Source organism: Cottoperca gobio, chromosome 21 (genome assembly GCF_900634415.1).
Source record: "Cottoperca gobio chromosome 21, fCotGob3.1, whole genome shotgun sequence".
NCBI lineage: Eukaryota > Metazoa > Chordata > Actinopteri > Perciformes > Bovichtidae > Cottoperca > Cottoperca gobio.
The window spans coordinates 6,019,657-6,041,968 of NC_041375.1; the positions used below are offsets into that span (position 1 = coordinate 6,019,657).

Below are 22,312 nucleotides of genomic sequence, written 5' to 3' on the forward strand. Positions count from 1 at the left end.
GATGGATTCAGCTCCGTTCCACACAGAGACTTTGATGTAAGTGGCAGTCACTGGTTGCTAAATCATCTGCATGGTTACATAAGCAGCAGATTTGGACATGCTGGAAGTTTGTGGGCTCGGCAGTAACAACAAAAAGGATGGTGATGATGTGTAGGAGGAGGATATGATGACGGTGGTGAAAAATTTTACAGAAATTCCATTATCCATACATTATATCCTGCTTATCTGGGGCTGGGTCGAGGGGACAGCTGCTTAAGCAGGGCATATTGCGAATATTATTATATACATATTAAAAAAAAAATCTTCTGCTTTCCTAATTTGTTGATAATTGCATGACCCCTCGCATCTATTTTACAGTATGAATTAACATGTGTGGATGTCCCAACCCCAGTTTAGGAACTCTACAGCTTTACTTTTCAGCAATATGAATGTCATGCAACGTCATTGACACAAAATGCTGCATGTGAATAAATGTAAATCATTTTACAGTATATAAATTATTAGACTTGATCAGAATGTTTAAGTTGTTAAGAGGCACAGATGTTCAGAAATACCTAAAGAAATAAGCCCAGTATAGTTGTTTCTTTACTCCACTGCCCATGCATGTCAGCCATCAGGACACTTTGGACAGTAAACGCGTCAAAGCTGCCAGTTGGCAGTGCCATCTGATGAGTCTTTGAGGCCATTTTTGCTCTGACATCTTCCAATGGCACTAAATACATGAGCTGACTGTGCAGTGGGAATGTCATGCAACTCAACAGATTCAACCCCCAAACTATCGTGCTGTTTATTCACTGTCCAGAGAACAGCTATTAAATGTGGGTGAGACAAAAGTCTTGGCTGCATAGCTCCCGAAGCCTTTGCGATCTCCATGGTATGTTAAATCTCTCCCTGAAGCAATGGGCATTTTGGAGGTTGTGCCATTGCAATCTCATTCACACTGTAGCTGACACTGTCATACAGTAGATGTGTGGTGCATTGGGTTTGTATTCAGGATTACTTTTATTTGCAGTCATGCAGCAAAGGGCTCATTTTCTTACTACCTTCCCTTTGGGAGAAGTTATTGTGATATTACAATGGCTGTGCTGACAATGTATGGCAATTTTGCAACAATTGTGTGGGAGATGTGTGTTTAACTGATGCTATTATGGTGGATCCAACACAAAAAAAAAAAACACAAACAGTGCTGGCAACCAAATCTGATGAGTAGTCACCGAAGTTGCACGAGTAATAATGGTTCTCATGAAACTTAACCCCCCATAGATCATCCAGGCACAAAGGACTTCTGCAGCCTGCGCCTGTTGATTTACATCCTATTATGTTCTCTGTCCTGTTGTGAACTAGGGTGACATTTTTCCAACTGACCACCGTCAACCCAACAACCGGCGACTGCTGATATTTGACTTCGCTACATCCCACAAGCTCTCAAACGTCTCTCTCTCTGCCCGCTGAGCAGTGGCTCTCACTCGCTATACAGATGCAGACCATTAAATTAGCGAAATAGAACAAAACAGCCAAAGAAAACAACCAGCGATGTACTCAGCCAATCTCCGATAGTGGATATATTTGTCCAATAGCCCGACCCTATTGTGGAAAGCGTAAGAGCTCTCACATATATTTATTAAGAAGCGTGAACTATGTATTTCATGTCTTTCCAGCATCTTTTACTGTCCTTAAAACTCATTCAAGTTGAACCTTCATTGTGTTTCAGATCAAATGAAATCAGCCACCCAAGTATACATCATATCTCTTTTCCTGTCTGCTTACCCAAGGCCGAAGTTATCGTATTACACAAAAGCACAATGATACACACAAAACCAGTCTCAATGCCTTCCCCAGTAGGTTCTGGATTCAGTTTCGGGGATGTGAAACCTTTTAGAGGTAATTTTCTTCCACTCATGCATTATGGAGGGTCATTATTTTTCCCTCTCCAGTTTAATTTCAGCACACAAGGTGCCAGATGAGAACTGTCATGGGATAATGTCTTCAGAAGCAGCTGGGGAGCTTTGTCTGTGTGCAGTGGCTGGCAGTGTGAGCTGCAGTACTTTGTAGAGGACAGTGGAAAGAGGCTGTGTGGTTTCTAAGGGTGTTCCGTGTTTGTGTGAGCTAAACAAAGTGTCAGTGACACATACTTCCTGATTTACTGAATGGCAGGGGGCTTCTGGCTTATGGAATTTAGAGGAAATGGTCCCTGGGAAGCTCTGTGTGTCTGTCCGTTTGTCTTCCAAAGGTGAACCTGTGCTCTGTGTAGTGGTCATAGTATGTGCAAATGTTGCTGTTTGAATTCTCTCTGCCAGAAAGATACAGGATAGAGCTGCTCAATTTTGAGAAAAACTGACTGTAGTATATACTGCACTATGACAAAATACAGGGATGGGATCACCAGATGACGCATTTTGGTCAACATCATCTTTTCTGTAGCCACAATATTTGCATTTATTTTTGCAACCAAAACTTCCTTCTCAGTGTTTATCTCCTGCTCCTGGCTTATTTTGTGATGGTTGTGATGCACGACCTGTGTGGCCTGCTTCAGGTGTTTGATACGATTTGTTTGATTATGGTTTACCAGACATCTTCTCTTAGAGATTAGTCATGAGAACCGTCCACATTTTCATTTTGCATCAAGCAGCAAAATGTGTAGCATGACGTGTGTGAGGTACTTCGCCTACATTGCACGTTCTGTGATGTCACCATTGCGCATGCTCACATTGAAATATTGATGCTGAAACGATATTGTGCAGTCCTAATACAGAGGAGTATTCATAAACCAGCTTTTTTAAAATTCTTGTAAAACAATTGCTTTGTGTTTCCAGTCAGCATACTTTAGAACGCTCCTCCACCCTGTACTTCCTGCTGCTGTGAGCAAATGTCTGGAGCAGACATTTCTGTTGGATCTCCAATTAGCTAACTTACTCTACTGTGAAAATGTGACTATTATTATTGTCAGACTCAGGCTGCCGTAAGCTGTGCCAAAAAACCTTGCAGTTAATTTGTTTCTAAGGTTAATAAAAGTCCCAAATTACTTTATTCCCCTTTAAAAAGCAGAAGGTATTATTGTCCATACTCCTTGTACTTGTCATGATCACAACTCGTAGCGTGACCTGGGTGAATGATACATTTTGACTATCATGAGGGTCTTTCTTGTTAATTGGTGAAACCAAAAACCTATAGCTGAAGATTTCTTTTGTAAGTGTATACATTTGCAACACACAATATTTTGTTTAATTTGTCTTAGAATACATTTTTATTGCCCTAAAAATGGCCTATAATCACTTTTTAAAGTCCAACTAAAATAGCTAAAGCCTGCATATCTGCTCTGTAAATCAAGTGTCCTGCGCTCTCCCGAGAATATAAATGTGTAAAATGATTTCATTATAAACTTACTGAGTTATAACATTGGCATACCATTGGCTAACTGTGTTTGTACACAGGAGGCATTTCAGTTGTGTTTTTTGAGTTGTCTGTCTTGCGTGCTACTAATGGAACAATACGCTCTTATTTTTACTTCATCTGTCTACTCAGGCTGTGTAATAGCTGACACAAAGCTGCTAGTGGCTAATGTCAGGCTAGTTAGCTAATTAGCTGGTATGCTGCAGCATGTTAAACAGCTCAAAAACTTAGCTGTAAATGTAATTTCAGTCAGTTTAGAACAATGTGAACACTGTCTTTCTGTGGCTTGTAAGCTACAGCACAAGTTTCCGTACGTTGTGTCCCCATTACCTTGCTGGAGCTCAGCCTGCCAGTTGTTGGTAATCAAATACAGGCACAGATACACCCCTACTGCCACTGGCAGAAAATACATAATAATAATAATAATAATAATAATAATAATAATAATAATAATAATAATAATAATAATAATAATAATAATAATAAAATATTAACAATAAACTTAGAAATCACTTTGGCATCATGTTTGACTGCAAAAGGTAATCACTTATTCTAATTTTAGTTGGACTTTACTCAATTATTATCCTCATACTTATATTAACTTTTAATGACTCAATTGTTCTTGTTTAGCCTTTGATTGTGTCATTGAGTATATTACTGTTTTATATTCTTACCGACACACAATTCCACCTGCAAACTTCGTCTTACAATCAGCCTTGTTTTATTGACTAGGAAGAAGCCTGCTGCGAGAGGTGGCACATGTATTATGGCTGCTACTATATGTTGACATGGTGGTTGTTAGCGACAGTTATCCCAATTCAGATTTCTCCAATACCATTTATACAGTATTTCAGGCTATTTTCACACATCTCACTCATGCAAGCAGTTCAATGTTTTTGTAACACAAACCCAAGGCATACAGAGCAACTTAAGCCTGTTAGTAATGATGTGAGTAGCTCCCCTGGAGGTCAAGTCTAGGGCCCACAGCAAACACATGGAGGATATTCCTTTGCTTCCTCGGTGCCGTCTTAAAACAGCAGTGAATTTGACTGCGCTCCAGGGTTATTTTTGTCGTGGCAAGACCAGAAGGGAACCACTCGCACAGCCCCTCACTGTTTATGTGGTCAGACTTTATGTGATCTCTCTATTTGTATTGCCATTCTTCTTTTCTTTTTTTCTTTTTTTCTTTACCAAGCTCTCTAACCTTTACTGCTCATCTGTGTCCAGGTTTTTGTTTGTGTCTGTGTGTTTACCAAGAATATCCCATATCTTACTTTGGTAATTTGAGAATAGAAGAGAAGAGTGTGAGTGCTGAGCTCTGGCAATGTTCACAGAATGACACTGAACATAGGGAGGATTAGTGAGTGGTGCTTGACTAGCTTGCAGAGAGATCCCAAAGGGTATCTTTCCGGGTTAATAATGTTTCCACGGCCAGAAGAAAAAAGGCTGATAATTAAGCTGAAGCATCATTGATGAAACCCACTGATATGAAGAACCCTTTCCCTCTCCCCAAATAAAATTGGATAGAACATGCAAAACCCATTTAAACTCTCAGGGCAGGTTTTGGCCCTGAAAATCCCCTTCTGGCTTTAAGCCAGTTTAATGACTACTAATCACTGCAGCAAACACAGCCATGAAACTAAAATCTGTCAAAAGCAATAGCCAGTAAGGATGCAGAAATAACACCCAGAAAGGAACAAAAACCAAGAAAGCCTTTACTATTGTGTAAAGCTGTCATCCTGTCAGTGCACTTAAAGCACTCGACAAAGAAAATCCAGTGACCTGTGAAAATGTGGCTCCATGTAGTGGAAAAAATTGGTGGAATTAGCAACACTTTCCCATCGGACTGTGTTGTATGCCTCAGGTGAAGCAGTGAGCACATGCTCAGCAGGTTAGGCTATTTTAAACACAGCCTAGAAGCTCTATTGCTGCAACACAACATTTACATTAACACCAAGGAGAATTACTAGCAGCTATGCAGGTGCAATGTACGGTGGAGTGTGGTTTATTTTTAACCAGGGTATTTTTAACTAGGTATTTCTACTATTTTTTCCTTTGCGTAGATCAGAGGCCTCTGGGAAGGGATCATGTTTCATGTTAAGACCTCTAGTACTCTTAACCTCCTTTTAAAAGTAACTGAAGACAAATAATGATGGCGTGGTATTAAAACTATTGCGATTCAATGACATTTGTTCAGCAACTAAGGACCTGCCTGTCAACACACAGGAGCCTGTCATCAGTATTTGGTTTCCTCGTTAAGAAATATTTTGGCATTTTGGAACCGCACTTTCTTGCAGAGAGTTTGATGAGAAGATCAATACCACTCTCTAATGTCTTTATGGTAGATATCCTGTGTACCTACAGGAGAGAGTTAGCGTAGCCTAGCGTGAAGACTGGAAGCAGTGCAAAATGCCTACCATGGATCTATTCCAAGGTGCATTAACAACATCTGCAGTATCTCTAAAGCTCACTAATTAACACGTTAAATCGAGTTATTTAATAATTTTTACAAACCAAGGTGTAAAAACATCAACGCTGTGTTCTTCGGTTTTCAAACCGTTCCCTTTGCTACATGAAAAAGCTCTGGCTCTCTTGTGACTCATGCACCTGGAGTTCAGGCACTGCATAGTTGGCATCATTGGGGCTTTGTTAGCTGCCTGCTTCATGATGTTTTCAAAACTCGCATTAAACTGGCATACCTTTTTTAAAGCTGACACATACTTGACATCCAGCACAGTATGACTCACCTGTGTTACTGCCTTTTTTGTATGGATGCTTGAAAGTGTAGCTTTGTGATATTTTTACTCATCTTGTACATACTCTATGTGGGAATAAGAGTTTGAAACCATATCCTGCAGGGCGTACATGACACTTTATAAAACAGGAGTACTATTTAAAGCAGCCGTTTTCTCTGTGATGGATGTTCAGCTGATTTTTCTATTTTAAAACACTATTTTTCTCATATAGTGTTGCCGTAGTTTCTACTAAACTTGGCAGCAACTATTTGTGGCCATTCACAGCCCTCTGTAAATGGGAAACATTGGAAGCCACTTTGCTCTGTTTTTTTTTTAAAGGTTAAATGCCAACAACATGGATTGAAGCAGGATATGTCTTCGATAAAACCGTGTTGTGAATTTCGGAAATGATTACACCTATCTTTTTTCAATTGATGTTGACTTTTGGACTAAGTCAATAACAGAGACGAGGACTGAGCTCCGCGGCGCTCACTGTGTTTGTGTTTGTTTGAGAGAGTGACAGACAGAGGGAAGAGAAGGTGGTCTAATGCACACAATGTTTCTGCATATTAGGGGAATTGATACGATTTTATCGGTACTAATTCTATTATCAATTCCTATTGTCGATCCGATTCTTTATTGATTCCTGATAAACTGTTGGGTGGAGAAAGATTACATGCAGGTTTATTAACGCCACACGATACAGCGTGACGTCAATGCGCATACGGAACTGTCTGAAAGCATCGATAAGAGGAATTGATCGGCACGAAGGCACGCGATTCCAACAAATGGCTCAATTAGGAACTGTTTTAACAGGACCCGCTTCTAGATTCTCATCCCTAAAGCATATCCTTATTAACTGTCACCATATTTTAAGATGAATGTCTCAGAAAAATTGCTGTTCATAGTTCAGCCTTTTGTCTGAGAAAACCTTGATATATGATAACACCACAAAACCCCTTATTACGTTCAATGGGTGCATTCGCTGTACTGTGGGTACTGCTTGGTTTATGAATGGACGAGAACTACCAACCCATCCTCTACAGACTATCTGCCGTGCTTTAAAAAGAGCACACTGTGTTCTGCACTAGAACTGCAAATTGGCCTTAGAAGAAGATTGTGTGTGTGACAGAATCTTTCAATATTCATCATTTCTTCGGATACTGTGCTGCATCATCCGTCCTTCAACTATACAGCCTCAAGGGCCTGAATGACCACCATGAATGGTTGTATATCTAACATCTAACATCATCAAACACTATTTAGCATCAGCGTAAGCCTCTCCTTTCTTATTTCCCACATGAGCTACATGAGTGTCGCCTTTTCTTCTTTTCAGCTGCATAGTTGTAAGTAAGTCCATGTGCTTGCCCTGAGAACGTTGGCATGCTGCTGGCAATGAGGGTGAGAAATCAATGACATGAATACTTCGATATCTGGTCCTCCCTCTCCAGCCCTGTTAATGCAAAGAATATTGCGTGCTTTAGTCAGGGTGGGTGGATCAAGAGTTGAGGAGGTCTGTCTTTGAAACAAAAGAGGTCTCCTCCCTTACATCTGTGTGGGATTGTTATTGTTTTCCCTGACATCTGGTGGTGCCCTTGGCAACATGGATGTTTGCATGAGGTTTATTCTCATGTCCTAGGCTTGGTAACATAAATGGCAAAGTTGTTCAATTCTAATTCAGGAATTTTTCAGTCACATGAGAGGGATTATCTCAATGTACAGTTGATCCCATGGGAAATGTCTACTTGATCTATTTGGTCTTGGTGATTTAAAAGAGGAAGCTCTCAGAAGGGAACATGTTTCCACAACGGTGGTAAAAGTTTCTCCTCCAGTTTCTTGTGTTTACATGCCCAGCATCTACTGAACACAGCGTTTCTTAGAATGTCCTGTTTCTTCTGTCACCTCTAATCAACCATCAGCTCCCAATGTGCTCACAAAATGACAGAAAACTGCGGGAGACCAAGCTGACCAAGCATTCCTTCCTCCTTGTGGACATCAAGACTTCCCTGTCAGGATCACTCACACAATTAGTAAGTCATTTTTGTCAAATAAAAGCGATAATATACCGTAGGGCTGCAACTCACGATTAGTTTTAATTTATTTGCTGATTAAATCAATATTCTTTCAGAAATGTAATGATTAATCGTTCTATAAAATGTCAGAAAATAGTGAAAAATATCCAAGTTGATGTCTCTAATTGTTTTGTTTTGACAGTCCAAAACCCAAAGATGTTTACTTTAATGTGATATAAAACGGAAAAGCAGGAAATCTCCACATTTGAGAGGCTGAGAATTTCTTTGTTTGCCATTTTTGCATTAAAAATGTATTTATCGATGAATAGTTCTCTGTCGATTTGACTAATGCAGGGGTCTTAAAAAAAAACCCTTCACATTTTGTTTTTGCCTTGCACATTCACATTCCCTTCTCCACTGTACTTCGAGAAGGGCGGCGACACACACCTACAGTCAGTCAATATATACAGTAGGGGGTCCCTGCACCACGCTACACCACTTTAGGGGTCCTTGGCCTGAAAAACGTTGAAGACCCCTGGACTAATGGATCAGTCGACTAATTGTTGGAGCTCTAATATACAGGTAGAACATTTTACAAGAGAATAAGTAAATATAAATGCGAGAAAATACATTAAACATCACAAGAAACACTGACAATACCAGAGAGGTTATAAATAGTTTTCTATTATTTGCATCAGATTATACAAGTAAACGTGTGTATGCACGCACAATTCAGCTGGATGCAGGGTATCGACTTGCTCATTAGTTTGAGGTAATGTTTCCCAACAAACGTGTTTGATGTTAAGGTAACGTCAGCCCAGCTGATAAAGACACAGACCTGAGAAACGCGTTGCACACGTTGCACGCGTTGCACGTGTTTCGTGTAAAGCGAAACTGGGCTTAAGTAAATACGTCATGCTAGAGGACTGTCTTTCTTTTTCCAACATTAGCTTGATCATGAAATAGAACAAAACCAACACTAACAAATTAATATGATGGGATGCAGCACACATGCAGAGAATGTTGAAATATCTCAGTGGGAGCATATTATAAATGCTGCCAAAGAGGGGGGGTTACGTTCTTGCATAAGCACATCTTATCCAGCAGGTCATAGTTTTACACACAGTTTTGTTTTTAAAACTCATTATGTCAAATCTTTTGGCAGCTTCATGTTTTACATATGTTGTGGCCATGCTGGGCCTTGGTTAGAAAGTGACCTCCATCATCGACTCGTGCTCCAGCTGAACTTTCCAAGATACTATTCCCCTGCCACTCATTCACCAGCTGTAGACCTCAGAGTTCTGGACCGTTTCCCAGCTACTGAAGACCTCGGCGTGGGCCTGCCACTATTTCTTACAGCTCAACTGATACGGCTCTCTTAGGCTTTTTTGTTTTTATTTTTCATTGTGACCAGGACACACACTGAGCAGCACGTTTTAAAGTAAAAAAAAAAAAGTTGTCAGTGCTTTCTGGTGAGTCATTAAACCATCTTAGAGTTATTGTAGGAGAGCATTTTTGATTTTAACACCATAAATGGAAAGATTGTGGATGAAGGTAAAGTTGAAGTGGCTTACAGTAACGTTTAGGCTGTGACATCGCAAATTCAAGAAACCACAATGTAGTTTAGGGATTAGGCTATGTGTCCAAATGAACCCAAAAATAATTATGACATGATGGTTCAAACTGTTTCTGACGGATGTGTGCCCCACTCGGTTAAAGAAAAACCCTGCAATATTTCCATATGAGTAAAATATACAGAGTATGTTCTTATAGCTTAACAAAGAAATCCATATAGTAAATATTTTGGTGGTGCAGTGCTCAGGGAAAACAAATGCTATATTTATAGGCTTATATAAATCTAACTGTGCTTGGAATATGAGTCTAAACCAAAGGTTCCCTGACTCCAACCGTTCATCCGAATGTTATAACACTGCAGGTAATTTGAAATCACAACTGCGCTGTTTCCCGTGCTGGACATTTCCTGTTCACACGGCACACGATACTTACCCCAGTGACCAGTTTTGTGTTTGTGCAAATATCACTTTAAAGCAGTGGTTCCCAAACATTTTCTACAGGGCCCCCCTTTTGTAGATAAGAATATTTCCGAGCCCCCCGTGGGAGACCTGTCACAAACTTGTCCATGTTATGGTCAAGCCTTGCCGCGGCCCCCTGCAATAGCTCTGCGCCCCCCACTTTGGGAACCACTGCTTTTCAGCATCATTCTTATACACTACTACACAACCACGATTACAGGATTATCAACCGTTTCACATGTTTAAAACCGAATGCACAGGAATATGTACTGGTGACATTGGTGGGAATTAGAACTGACAACGTAAACAATAAAAATAACCACACACAAATACGCATATTCATTGTTAGTGCCTCTGCATGCAGGGACTTTGTCAGTTCTCATGGCTTCACCCCTCTCTAGTTAAGCTTGTATCCTGCTATAGAACGGGGCAGTAATGATGTTATAGGCCTTCATCAGCCTAATGGACATCCGAATGCCACTGAGCGGAACTTGGTGTACAGGGGGGCCAAACATCCTGTGAGGGCAGAAGGATGTTTACATCACTGTGGGGACAGTGGGAGTTGCTAAGTACGGGCTGAGCTCTAGCACCGTGCGAGAAGACAACAGCTGTTATGCATAGACTGTCTTTTCCAGGTATCTTTCTGCGTGCTGGCCGACGTAATAGGTGATGTCAGCTCTTGTGCAAAGTGTACATGACTAACCACTTCTGCAAAACACTCTGAGGTACTACAGATAATAGTGGACCACCCACAGTTCACACTGGTTTGTGGTTGGATGAAGTCGATCCAAACAGATCAATAACCAAGGGTTATGGCTCTGTAGAGGGGGCTCTCTTAGCCTTGAGCTGAACTTAGCAAAGTTTTCATGAAGTATATGATTTGTTTTAGGAGTTATTTCCAGGGTTTTTGGTTTTGTGGATAATCATTAATTTAACTGTTCATTATGATCTTTATATGGACATATGTGCACATATGTGCAGTGGTAGAAACCAATATGAAGGAGTTTTGACGTTATACAACCTAAGGTATTAAAATAGTACTTCGAAAATAATTGTTAGTCAGAATGAAAGAACATTTTTAAATCGATCTGCAGCCAACGTGGTCGTGTATTTTAGCAGAGAGAAATCTAGCTACTGTTCTGGACCTTAAGAAGAAATGTGAACTTCCAGGTGCAGGATGACTATAGATTCTGAAAGAAAATAAGTCTTGCATTGGCCTATATCCAGGGCCAATGGTTTCTCCAGTGGTTTCTACCACTGCACATATGTGCACATATGTCCATATAAAATAAAATAAACATGCAAAATATTCATAGGGAACGTATTTTTGACAGCATTCTTTGTAATACCCAGTGTCATTTGGTTTGAACAAATAATAGGTATTTGAAATGTTGTTCAACATATACAATGGAAGTGTTTTTGTATGGGCAGAAGGCATTCTTTACTCAAGGGTTTATCATTCATTCACCCGCCTGGAGTTAATCGTGCTCTTTATATTGGCTGTCAAATACCTTCTGTTAAAAACAATTTCCATCATGAACATCATTTCCATCATAAACAAGTTATTTATGGCAGAAGTGAAGAAAATATCATGCTGGAAATTTCCACCATGACGACTGGATTCCATTTCGATGGAATCCAGTCGTTAGGATTTGTTTAATGTGTATGACAATGCACTAACAATAAAATGAATAGCCAAAGAAGGTGGGATGAGAAACAGACTACGACAAGATACAGACACAACTAGCCATAAGAAACATCCAAGCAGCTATTGGGAAAGCATTCTGCAACAACAGTTCTGACGATAACATATATCCTCTGTATCAGTCTGCTTATGTATAAAAAGCAGTCTTTGCAAAGAAACAGCTGGGGAACTTAGCAAAGCAGAGTGCTGTGTGTATGTGTGTTTTCATGCATGCATGTGTTACAGAGCAGCTGATCTTTTGCTGGCTGTTTCTAATTTGCACATCACCATAATGTTTTACAATCCCATTTTCAGTAAGCCCCTCCTCTCCACGGGAAAATGCAGTTTTAATTTTGAGCAGACTTGAGGAGGCACTGGGCCATTCCCTGTGTTGACAGAGCTGCAGGGAGACTTGTAAGAATCAACTGGGTCAAATCTGTCAGTGATGTAATGTCTGACGGCCCCCTGCTTTCACACTTTTGCCTCCTTCTGTCAGTGTGTTGTAAGAGTTTGTACTAACTTTTGGCAAACAAACAATGAATATTTAAGCTTTTAGCAAAGTTGAACCTGAATAAAGCTGCATTATTGGTAGGAGTGGGGGGAAATCAATTCATGTAACAATTCGTATCTTCAAAGATACTGATTCGCTTCACAACTTCCAAAAATGGATTTTCAAAAACGTTGAAACAGGACAGATATTGCTACATTCTGGTTAGTAATCCTACACACCAATTCAATGTTAGGCCAAGCATTATTATTGTGGTATATTTTTGGTATTGGAAAGTTTCTGAGAAGTAAAAAGGCAGCTAGCTAAGTCTACCAATTGTATTTATGTAACAGACAGCATTGTTATTTTTTGTATAACTTGAACTTGTTATTCTTAAAGTGCAAGTATAGCGTGAATAAATGTTTTCTTTTGTCTTAGGTTTGCCTTTGTGTGTTTACATTATTGAAATCAGTTGATATTACTCTTTCAAATATAAAAACTCCATAATCTGATACACATGTTACTGCGCTCAGTGGACTGCAGTAGCTCTAAAAAAGATGATACAAATATCTGTTTGAAAATACAATTACAACAATTTAATGGACATGTTTCCAAACCTTATAGTGTATATAAGTGCAGGTACTCGTTAGATGCCTGCAGCTTATACAGGCAGAACTTCACTCCCATAAACTGTGTTTGTGCAAAGAGCCAATTCTGCACTCTGAGCTGAAGGGGAGGTTTCTTATTTGGGATATTGAACATGTTCCACCTTCATTCTTCAGTTTATGGCACAAGAACAAGCGTATTATCATCTGTGATTGAAAACAAATATTTGTGTTCTTAAAGTTAAAGTCCATGCAGCTTGTGAATGCTCACCTCTTAAATGCATTTTACTGATTTCCTGTTGCAGAGTTTGTCTTGCTGTTCCATTCCACCAAATTTAATTAGACTTGAGATGTTGCAAAGTGATGAACTAGTTCCTCTGGGGTATGAAATACGTTATTCAATTTCTCTTCTGAATGAGATGTAATCCCCTCCTGAAGGCCGTGAACCTACCGGTTTCCAGTTACATAGGGTGCCAGTATGAAACTCAAAGCTTGTGCCGTGATACAGTTATGGTAGAAATAACAAATACAAAACCATAAAATACATTTTAAGACTTGTTACAGAAAGCAGCCTCTATGGGCTTCAGACACAGACCGAAGGGAGAACACGCTTCACTATTTGAGGAGTCTTAAGAGAGAGAACTGGATCAGTGACAGACCTGTAACTCTTTGATGGTTGAACATTAGCTGCAGCAGGATTAAACAATCTAAAGCTCCCCGAGCATTAGTACACCCAGCGTTTTGCAAGCAGATTTGAACACCCTGGGTGGGAGAAATGTTTCGTAATTAGATTTTTGCCTCATGTGCTCTGCAGCAGCTGTGATATTAAATCTGGACTTTCAGTGATTCTGCTCTGAGACAACAGCATCACCTTTTACACATGAAATGTGCAACACACCCATTAGGAACATAAAGATCATTGTCCATTTGAACATTTATGATAGGTCGCAAAGGAATATTTGACCCCAAATTGACCTTTTGTTTATCAATTTTCCCCCCTGTGTTCCCTTGATATTAACTTGAAAGACTTTGTTCATCTGGCTTGCCTCCATGGAAAACACAGAATTCCTAAAAGGAGAAAATTCTGAATTGAAGTAAATGGGGGCCGTGTTTAACAACAGCAAATCTACTTTTAAAACACTTCCGCATAAACGGTCTCACGCTTGCACAGGCGTCCTTCTAGTCTGTGGCAGTTCTGTTTGTTCACGAGTTGTGTGATAGTTTTATAAACCGATGTCTAAAGACACATTGAAGACTTTTCTTGGTTTTTGTCTTCGTTCACCAGCGAGGCATGCGAGAAAAACTACGTTTTCTTCACAAATTTAAGGAATCATGGGTTTGTAAATTGATATACAAATGATCATTCTGCATGTGAAGTGTTCCTTTAACATGTGCAGTCAGTGACAGCATGTTGCCTGTAAAGAGGTAGACACCTGTGTGTGACAGTTGTTGAGTCTTGATTTCAACTACATTGTAGTAGTCGTGATGAAAGTCGGGAGATAGAAAAAAGCATTCAGCTTGTTGTGTTTGACGATTTGCTGATCCAGTTGTTCCCATGACAATATTTTTGTTTTTACATGTTTGACATTTAAATATCTGTTAAATATATGTTGTCTTAATGTGTGGGCTGTGAAGTCTAGGTTTCACTAATCTCACGGTCTGCTCACAGTTTAATGGATTGAGATGGGAGATACGAGGCGGGAGATTAAAGTCGTCGGATGAGACATTTATCAACAGTGGGAGAGATAAGAAGTGCTGTGAAGTGGCCTTTATGAGGGGATTTTATTTCACTTTAATGAATGTGCTTAATTTTTTATTCTCTGTTCCAGATCTGCAGCTGGTAAATCATCGACCGGCTTTGACATGGCCAAAAGGAAGATGGATAGCATCGAGCGGAGCGGGATGGTGGCTCTCATACTGCTGTGTAATCTAACAAAGGTAATGCAGCCTGCACGCAAACCAGCACTGAAAACACACAATATACTTCATTTGATACATTTACATGTGTGAATAAATCAAATGTATCTATACTTGGTAGCAGTGGTAGAATGTAACTAAGTACATTTACTCCAGTACTTTACTTAAGTACAAATGTTAGGTACTTTACTAAATTACATTTTATGCTGCTCTGTATACTTTTTACTCTACTACATTTTTCTTCGGACAGCTTTAGTTACTTCGACCCCTTCCTGTCCAGTGAAAACCATGCATTACGAAATGTGGTGATTTTGAATGTTTGTGATAAACTGTATAATGAAGTGTTCCTTTTTATATGTTGAGAACATTCTCCTACTTCTGAAGCTAAATAAAGTGTTTAGAAAGCCTCTTGGAACAGCAGGAAAATGCTTCGTCACAAAGCTGACAACTCTTGATATGTGTATAGTACATCTGCAGCAAACTATTTGCACTTGTATCTACAAAATCTACGTTTGAAAGCTGTGATTTGACCCATTTAGACTTACTTATGTAAGTTTCAGTTTATGTAGGGGATTTTGTGCAGGAACAAAAAGCTGCTTCAGGTTGGTATCTTCTGTGTAATGTCATATTTTCCATGGAGCGCAAATGGATTTAATGGCAGCTTGTGTATGTTAGACTCCCTTTCCTGGCGTTCTAAGTACAACATAATGGACTGTCATACTTTAATACATCCCCATAGAGTCAGAATACACTGCTGAAATTGGGTCCAGACTTATGCTTGCACGCAGACTTTTTCTGGCATGAAGCTCAGCGGCCATAGATTTGAATAAGAAAAATCTGTGAATGTGAATGTAACGGCTCTGTGGTGTTCATGTCCTGTGTGAGACACCAGTCACAAACATCTTTTCAATAAAACAAGAACTGAAAAGATTTATTCACTCCGTCTCTCCTTCTTTGCAGATTTTTGTGAAGGCAAGCCTGGAGGTTAATGAAACCCAGCAGCAGCATCCAACCAATGTCTACCATGACATGGGACTCACCAGGAACAAGATAGTTACAGCACAGTTTGAGTGCTATCAAAAGATAATGAAGGACGATACCCAAGGCCGTCTAGGTAGCTTGTTATGTTTCATGTTTAGGAACTTTCCAGCTGAGTTATTGGATACACTCCCCTAAAAGTCTACCCTTGTAATTTATAACATTTGTGCTAAATAATTAATAATATTTTATTGTTACATTTATTAATTAAATATTGAAAATCCTTGCTGACACACCATAGCTCCTAAACACATTTTCTGTGGTTGTAGAGCCCATGTGTAACCGCACTTGGGATGGCTGGCTGTGTTGGGACGACACCAAGGTGGGTGTTAACATGGAGCAGCACTGCCCCGACTACTTCCAGGATTTTGATCCTTCGGGTAAGTTCTGTGGCTTGCAGTGGCTCTAAAGGGGCATTAGCACCAAGCGTGTTGGGTGTTGCTTTAATGGGCTACTCCAGCAATTTAGCATCGCACTTTCAAGTTGGGGGTCCTTACAAAGACAGGTCGACATCGAGGCAGCAGAGGGCAAGATATGACATTTACTTTGGGTCAAGCTCCCAAAATACTGGATCTTAAATTTCCCATGATGCAACTTGATAGCATCTTTTATTGGACCCAACCTGCCTGATAAACTCTTGCAGAATCCAAACCACCAGTTTGTAATGTAGACCTCTAGTATGTGTTCATTAGTAGAACTCGCCATGACAGATAAACTGATCCTTGTGCAAAGTTGGTAGAATGCCTCTTTTTAATTTAAAGGTTTTATTCAACCAGATAAAAACCACTTGAGATTAAATCTTTTTCAATAATGACCTGGACAAGAAGGGATTTCACACGTACAATAAAATACAAAACAATACTTTACCAATGGTACAGACTAATGTCCACGCATCTACAGAAGAGGTAAACACTGATTTTACCTTTTGTTTGGTTGACTCTATTGACCAGGTGAGAACAATAACATTGAAATTGGGATGTCTGAAAGTCTACATACAGTATTTGCCCTCTTTAAAGAGTTCAGAGTAAAAACATATAAACCAGCTGCAACAAATCCAGATGAAATATATAAGGCTTCCTGGTGCGAGTAAATACAGACAGCAGCATTTCTACTGCATGTTTGAATATTACTTAACGTGGGCAAAGCAACTGTATATTTAGAATCCAAGTGTTTTGATGAGATTAATTCATTGTGTTTCCATGTTTGCAGTGGTGTGCATGCATGTGTTTTATGAAAGTAAATTAGTTTTAATTGCTGGAAGATTCGGAGGCAGGTCCTTCAACAGGATCTGCAGATGCATGATTAGATTCAGATCCTCTGATGTGTATTAATTATTATATTAATGTCTGGTTATTTGTCCAAGGGGGATTTATTTTTTACTCAGCCTCTAGTTTTTCCATCTGCTCTGCTGCAAATAATAAATACCAAGAATATGTTTTACATGTGCTAGAAAGGTGGTTTGTCTTCATATCGTTGTGTGTCTCATGTTTACCTGCAGAGATGGTGACAAAGATTTGCACCGACAGTGGTCTTTGGTTCCTGCATCCGGAGAGCAACCGGACATGGACCAACTACACCCGCTGCAACGAACACACCAACGAAGGCAGAATGGTCGGTCGTTTTAGGAAATAGCATTAAATGCAAATAGAGTATAAAATGAGTTATATTTAGCACTGCCCTTTAAATAGCTCTCTGGGCAGTGATGAGAGGATAGTGAAAGGTATTTAATGTCCATTTCACATGCATCTTTTTGTGATTGGCAGTGGACAGGTATTTCTTACATATATTTCACTTTATTACACAGTGTTAGTGTGAAGTCCCCCTGGACTGAAAACTTTAATGACAATCTACTTATTATAACAAATGTAGTGTCCAGATGTTATTTTTGGCTTGAAGGTTCTGATGGCAGAAAGGTTAGGGGGTTAAAACATTCAAATTCATCTTCTGGAGATTATAATCATTAACATCAAATGGAAATCTGGCCATTGCCGTTCATATTGTAGCTCGGTATGGACCAAAGTTATGATGAGTATCAGTCAATGGGATGGCACCCGATGAAAGGAATCATTACATTACAACATTCTCTGGTGATACAATCTGGCAGTTACTATTTGAAATTTATTAAACTTAAAATGCCCTTTAACATGATTGTAATGTCATCATTACATTAATTAGGGGTTTACTGTAGGAGTGAAGGATATGAGTTCTCTTCAAGAGCATAATAATATTGACTCTCATCATTTGGAGATCCAGATAATCTAATCTGTGTCTCTTTTTTTCTTCCAGACTGCAATGAATCTTTTCTACTTGGCCCTCATAGGACATGGCCTGTCTCTGACCTCCCTCTTAGTCTCCCTCGGGATATTCTTCCATTTCAAGTGGGTCAACAAACCTCGTCTTAACATACTTTATAGACCGATATCTCCTATTGAATGCATGGCTCGGTAGCGCCTTGATGTAATGTGGCCTTTCTCTTCTTGCAGGAGTTTAAGTTGCCAAAGGATCACGCTTCACAAAAACCTCTTCTTCTCTTTTGTTCTGAACTCTGTCATCACCATCATTTGGTTGACAGCGGTGGCAAACAACCAGGAGCTGGTGCAGAGGAATCCAGTGAGTGCAAATATTTATTTATAGTTTATTTTATATTATCGATCATTTCGAATATGATGATATTCATATACTATATTTCTACCAATTCAATGTGGGCTGGTCCTTTTGTGATCCTGGTCTCAGTATTTAAACATAAATCAGGGTTTCAAATATTAAACAAATTATATTATGGTTAGATTCAGTTATTCATTTTTGAGGATTTCTTGTTTGCTTTCTGTCACATTTTACTCACTGTGGTCCTTGTTTTTCACTGCACCTCTATAGAAACACCACAATCATGGCTAGAAGTAGGGAGAACTCAAAAATGACCTTTCTGCAATACAGTGCCCTCCAGAATTATTGGCACCCCTTTAGTAAAAAATAGCAAAACAGGCTGTAAAATGTATTTTACTGTTTATCGTCTTGGCCTTTTACTCAAAATATTCACACAAATCTTACCTTTTCACTGAAGTAAAATTATTTTGACTTTAAATAAATATTTTTCTCCAAAACATGTGTGCCACAATTATTGGCACCCCTTCATTTAATATTTTATGCAGCCCCCAGGATTACAGCTCTGAGTCTTCTCCTGTAATGCCTGATGAGGTTGGTGAACACATGGCACGGGATCTGAGACCATTCTTCCACACAATCTCTCCAGATCCTTCAGATTCCGAGGATGACGCTTGTGGACTCTCCTCTTCAGCTCGTCCCACACATTTTCTATAGGATTTAGGTCCGGGGACTGTGATGGACGTGGCAAAACCTTTATTCTGTGGTCAGTAAACCATTGTTGTGTAGATTTTGAGGTGTGCTTTGGATCATTGTCCTGCTGGAAGATCCAACCACGGCCCATTTTAAGCTTCTGGGCCGAGGCTGTTAGGGTTTCATTTAATATCTGCTGGTATTTGATAGAATCCATGATACCATGTATCCTAACAAGATGTCCAGGGCCTTTGGAAGAAAAACAGCCCCACAACATCAAAGATCCACCACCATACTTCACAGTGGGTATGGGGTGCTTTTCTGTATGGCTATCTTTCTGTCTATGCCAAACCTATCTTTGACGTTTGTTGCCAAAAAGCTCTATTTTGGTCTCATCTGACCATATAACCCTATCCCATTCAAAGTCCCAGTAACGTTTGGCAAACTGTAGGCACTTTAGTTTGTTGTTGATTGACAGCAATGGCTTTTTTATGGCAACCCTCTCAAACAACTTGTGTGATGTAGGCGGCGTCTGATGGTTGTTTTGGAGACTTTCTGACCCCAAGACTCAACTAACCTCTGCAATTATCCAGCTGTGATCCTTGGAGATTATTTTGCCAGTTGAACCATCCTCCTCACGGTGTGTGGTGTCAATGTACACACACGTCCTCTTCCAGGCTGATTCTTAACATCTCCTGTTGCTTTAAGCTTCTTAATTATTGCCCTGATAGTGGAAATGGGCATTTTCAACTGTTTAAAGATTTTCTTATATCCATTTCCTAATTTGTGCAGCTCAACAACTTTTCGTCGCAGATCATCACTGTGTTCTCGGGTCTTTCCCATAGTGAAGAATGACAAAGAGAATTTTGGCCTGTGTCACCTCATATTAATACCCCAGTGAAACAGGAAGTCATGGTTGACCACTTAAGAGTTCCTAATCAAACAGGTGAACCTAAAGATGTAAGATGTGACTGGAAATATACTTCAGTTAGATTTTTATCATAGGATTTTCTAGGGGTGCCAATAATTGTGGCACAGAGGTTTTGGAGAAAAATATTTATTCAAAGTCAACATTTATTTTTTTCTTTCAATAATTTTACTTCAGTGAAAAGGTAAGAGTTTTGTGAATATTTTGAATGAAAGGCCAAGACGATAAACAGTAAAATACATTTTACAGCCTGTTTTGCTCATTTTTACTAAAGGGGTGCCAATAATTCTGGAAGGCACTGTATAACACAGTTAAAAATGCCATACATCATAAAAACTTCTTTGACAGTTTATTTTTGGCAAACCTTTAAATAAGACATGTAGGAAAAAGAACGAGATCACGGGTACAAGCGGCCGAAATGGGTTTTCTCAGACGGGTAGCTGGCGTCTCCCTTAGAGATAGGGTGAGAAGCTCAGCCATCCGTGAGAGACTCGGAGTAGAGCCGCTGCTCCTTTACGTTGAAAGGAGCCAGTTGAGGTGGTTCGGGCATCTAGTAAGGATGCCACCTGGGCGCCTCCCTAGGGAGCTGTTCCAGGCACGTCCAGCTGGGAGGAGACCCCGGGGAAGACCCAGGACTCGGTGGAGAGATTATATCTCCTCACTGGCCTGGGAACGCCTCAGGACCCCCCAGTCGGAGCTGGAGGATGTGGCCCGGAGAAGGGAAGATTGGGGTTCCTTACTGGAGCTGCTGCCCCCGCGACCCGATCCCAGATAAGCGGTAGACGATGGATGGATGGATGGATGGAAAAAGTGATTTTGATGAAAATCCTTACTGACGGAAGCCTTCGCCAAACACGATCTGTTCAAGGAACGTCGGAACGACAATAATATCTGTTTTCACAGTTTCTGGCTGTGATGAATGGTGTCATTTAGGCGAAATTTAAAAAAGAAAACATGCTTTTCAAACCTTCCGGCTGGCTTTGGGGTTCAGAGGAAGTACTGCACAAGGAAGTGACAAAAGCCGATTTAAACAGCGACTTTTCACATTTGTAATGCCGAGTGTGTTTTTCCTCCTCAGACGAGCTGTAAAGTGTCCCAGTTCATTCATCTGTACCTGTTTGGCTGCAATTACTTCTGGATGCTGTGTGAGGGAATATACCTGCACACTCTCATCGTGGTGGCTGTGTTCGCTGAGAAGCAGCACCTGATGTGGTATTATCTTTTGGGCTGGGGTAAGTCAGGATAACCAGTGTCAAAGGCAATGTGCTCATTCTGTCAGTTTCTTAGCGAGTAATGTTGGAGTCTCTAACTTCTAGTTTATTAAAACATAGACATCAAAGTTTGGTATACCTACTTATGGCTGAGCTTTAAGTACAGTATTATAACTACAGGATTAGTACAAACAGTCTCAAACCAGAATTATACTTTAAAGGAAGTATGACTGCAAGACTTAATGGCTTAATCTGCAACTGTAATTCATTTCATTTTATTTTAATTTGCAGGTTTTCCTCTCATTCCGGCTACCATACATGCCGTTGCTCGGAGTTACTACTACAACGACAAGTAAGCATCCAAGTGAATCTATCACGGTTAATGTTACAGCTTTCAATAATCAGAGGTGTGGACTTGAGTCAGTGGTTTCAGTTTCCTGAATCAACTGATGTGAACGCCATTCATTCCCAGCGATTCCCCAAATCGCATCACGATACATTGTGTAGGACTCGAAACTCCAAATTTGGGACTTGAGTGCAAAGACTTGAGACTTACTTGTGGATCGCAAAACAATGACTTGTCCCACCTTTGATAATAACACAAGCAGTGAAATAGACTGAATGAAAGCAAAAACAGCAATAATAATGTGAATGAATCAAGGACAACAGATTAAAATCCTGTTGAGAAATGTTTCAAATGTGAGATGCAGCAAATTTGGCCAACGCAATATCACAGTAGTAATAATAATTATATATTCTGTAATTATAATAAAGATTATTAGATGTTTATCTGCACCTTGCAGAGTTCAACAAAGCATTCGACCTCGCTGACAGCTTCGTTGATCAATTCCCCCACTAAAACTGTTGATGCTAATTAGTGTCTCATAAAACCCATTGATCTGCATCATGGGTCAGAAGTCATGTGATGCACTGACACTGTTGTGTAATTTCTCTGCCATCCTCCCCTTCTCTGCTGTA

General features: G+C 39.9%; 1 protein-coding gene across 1 annotated transcript in view; it reads left to right on the forward strand.

The window, feature by feature from the left end:
* Nucleotides 1-22,312, forward strand: part of calcrla (calcitonin receptor-like a) — a 30,645-nt gene that overhangs the window by 1,025 nt on the left and 7,308 nt on the right. Inside the window, exons 2-9 of the mRNA XM_029458771.1 lie at nucleotides 14,776-14,884; nucleotides 15,824-15,977; nucleotides 16,171-16,281; nucleotides 17,400-17,512; nucleotides 18,188-18,279; nucleotides 18,385-18,511; nucleotides 21,202-21,355; nucleotides 21,626-21,686. Coding sequence (XP_029314631.1) covers nucleotides 14,810-14,884; nucleotides 15,824-15,977; nucleotides 16,171-16,281; nucleotides 17,400-17,512; nucleotides 18,188-18,279; nucleotides 18,385-18,511; nucleotides 21,202-21,355; nucleotides 21,626-21,686 — 887 coding nt within the window. The 5' untranslated portion in view covers nucleotides 14,776-14,809. The remainder of the gene's footprint in view (nucleotides 1-14,775; nucleotides 14,885-15,823; nucleotides 15,978-16,170; nucleotides 16,282-17,399; nucleotides 17,513-18,187; nucleotides 18,280-18,384; nucleotides 18,512-21,201; nucleotides 21,356-21,625; nucleotides 21,687-22,312) is intronic.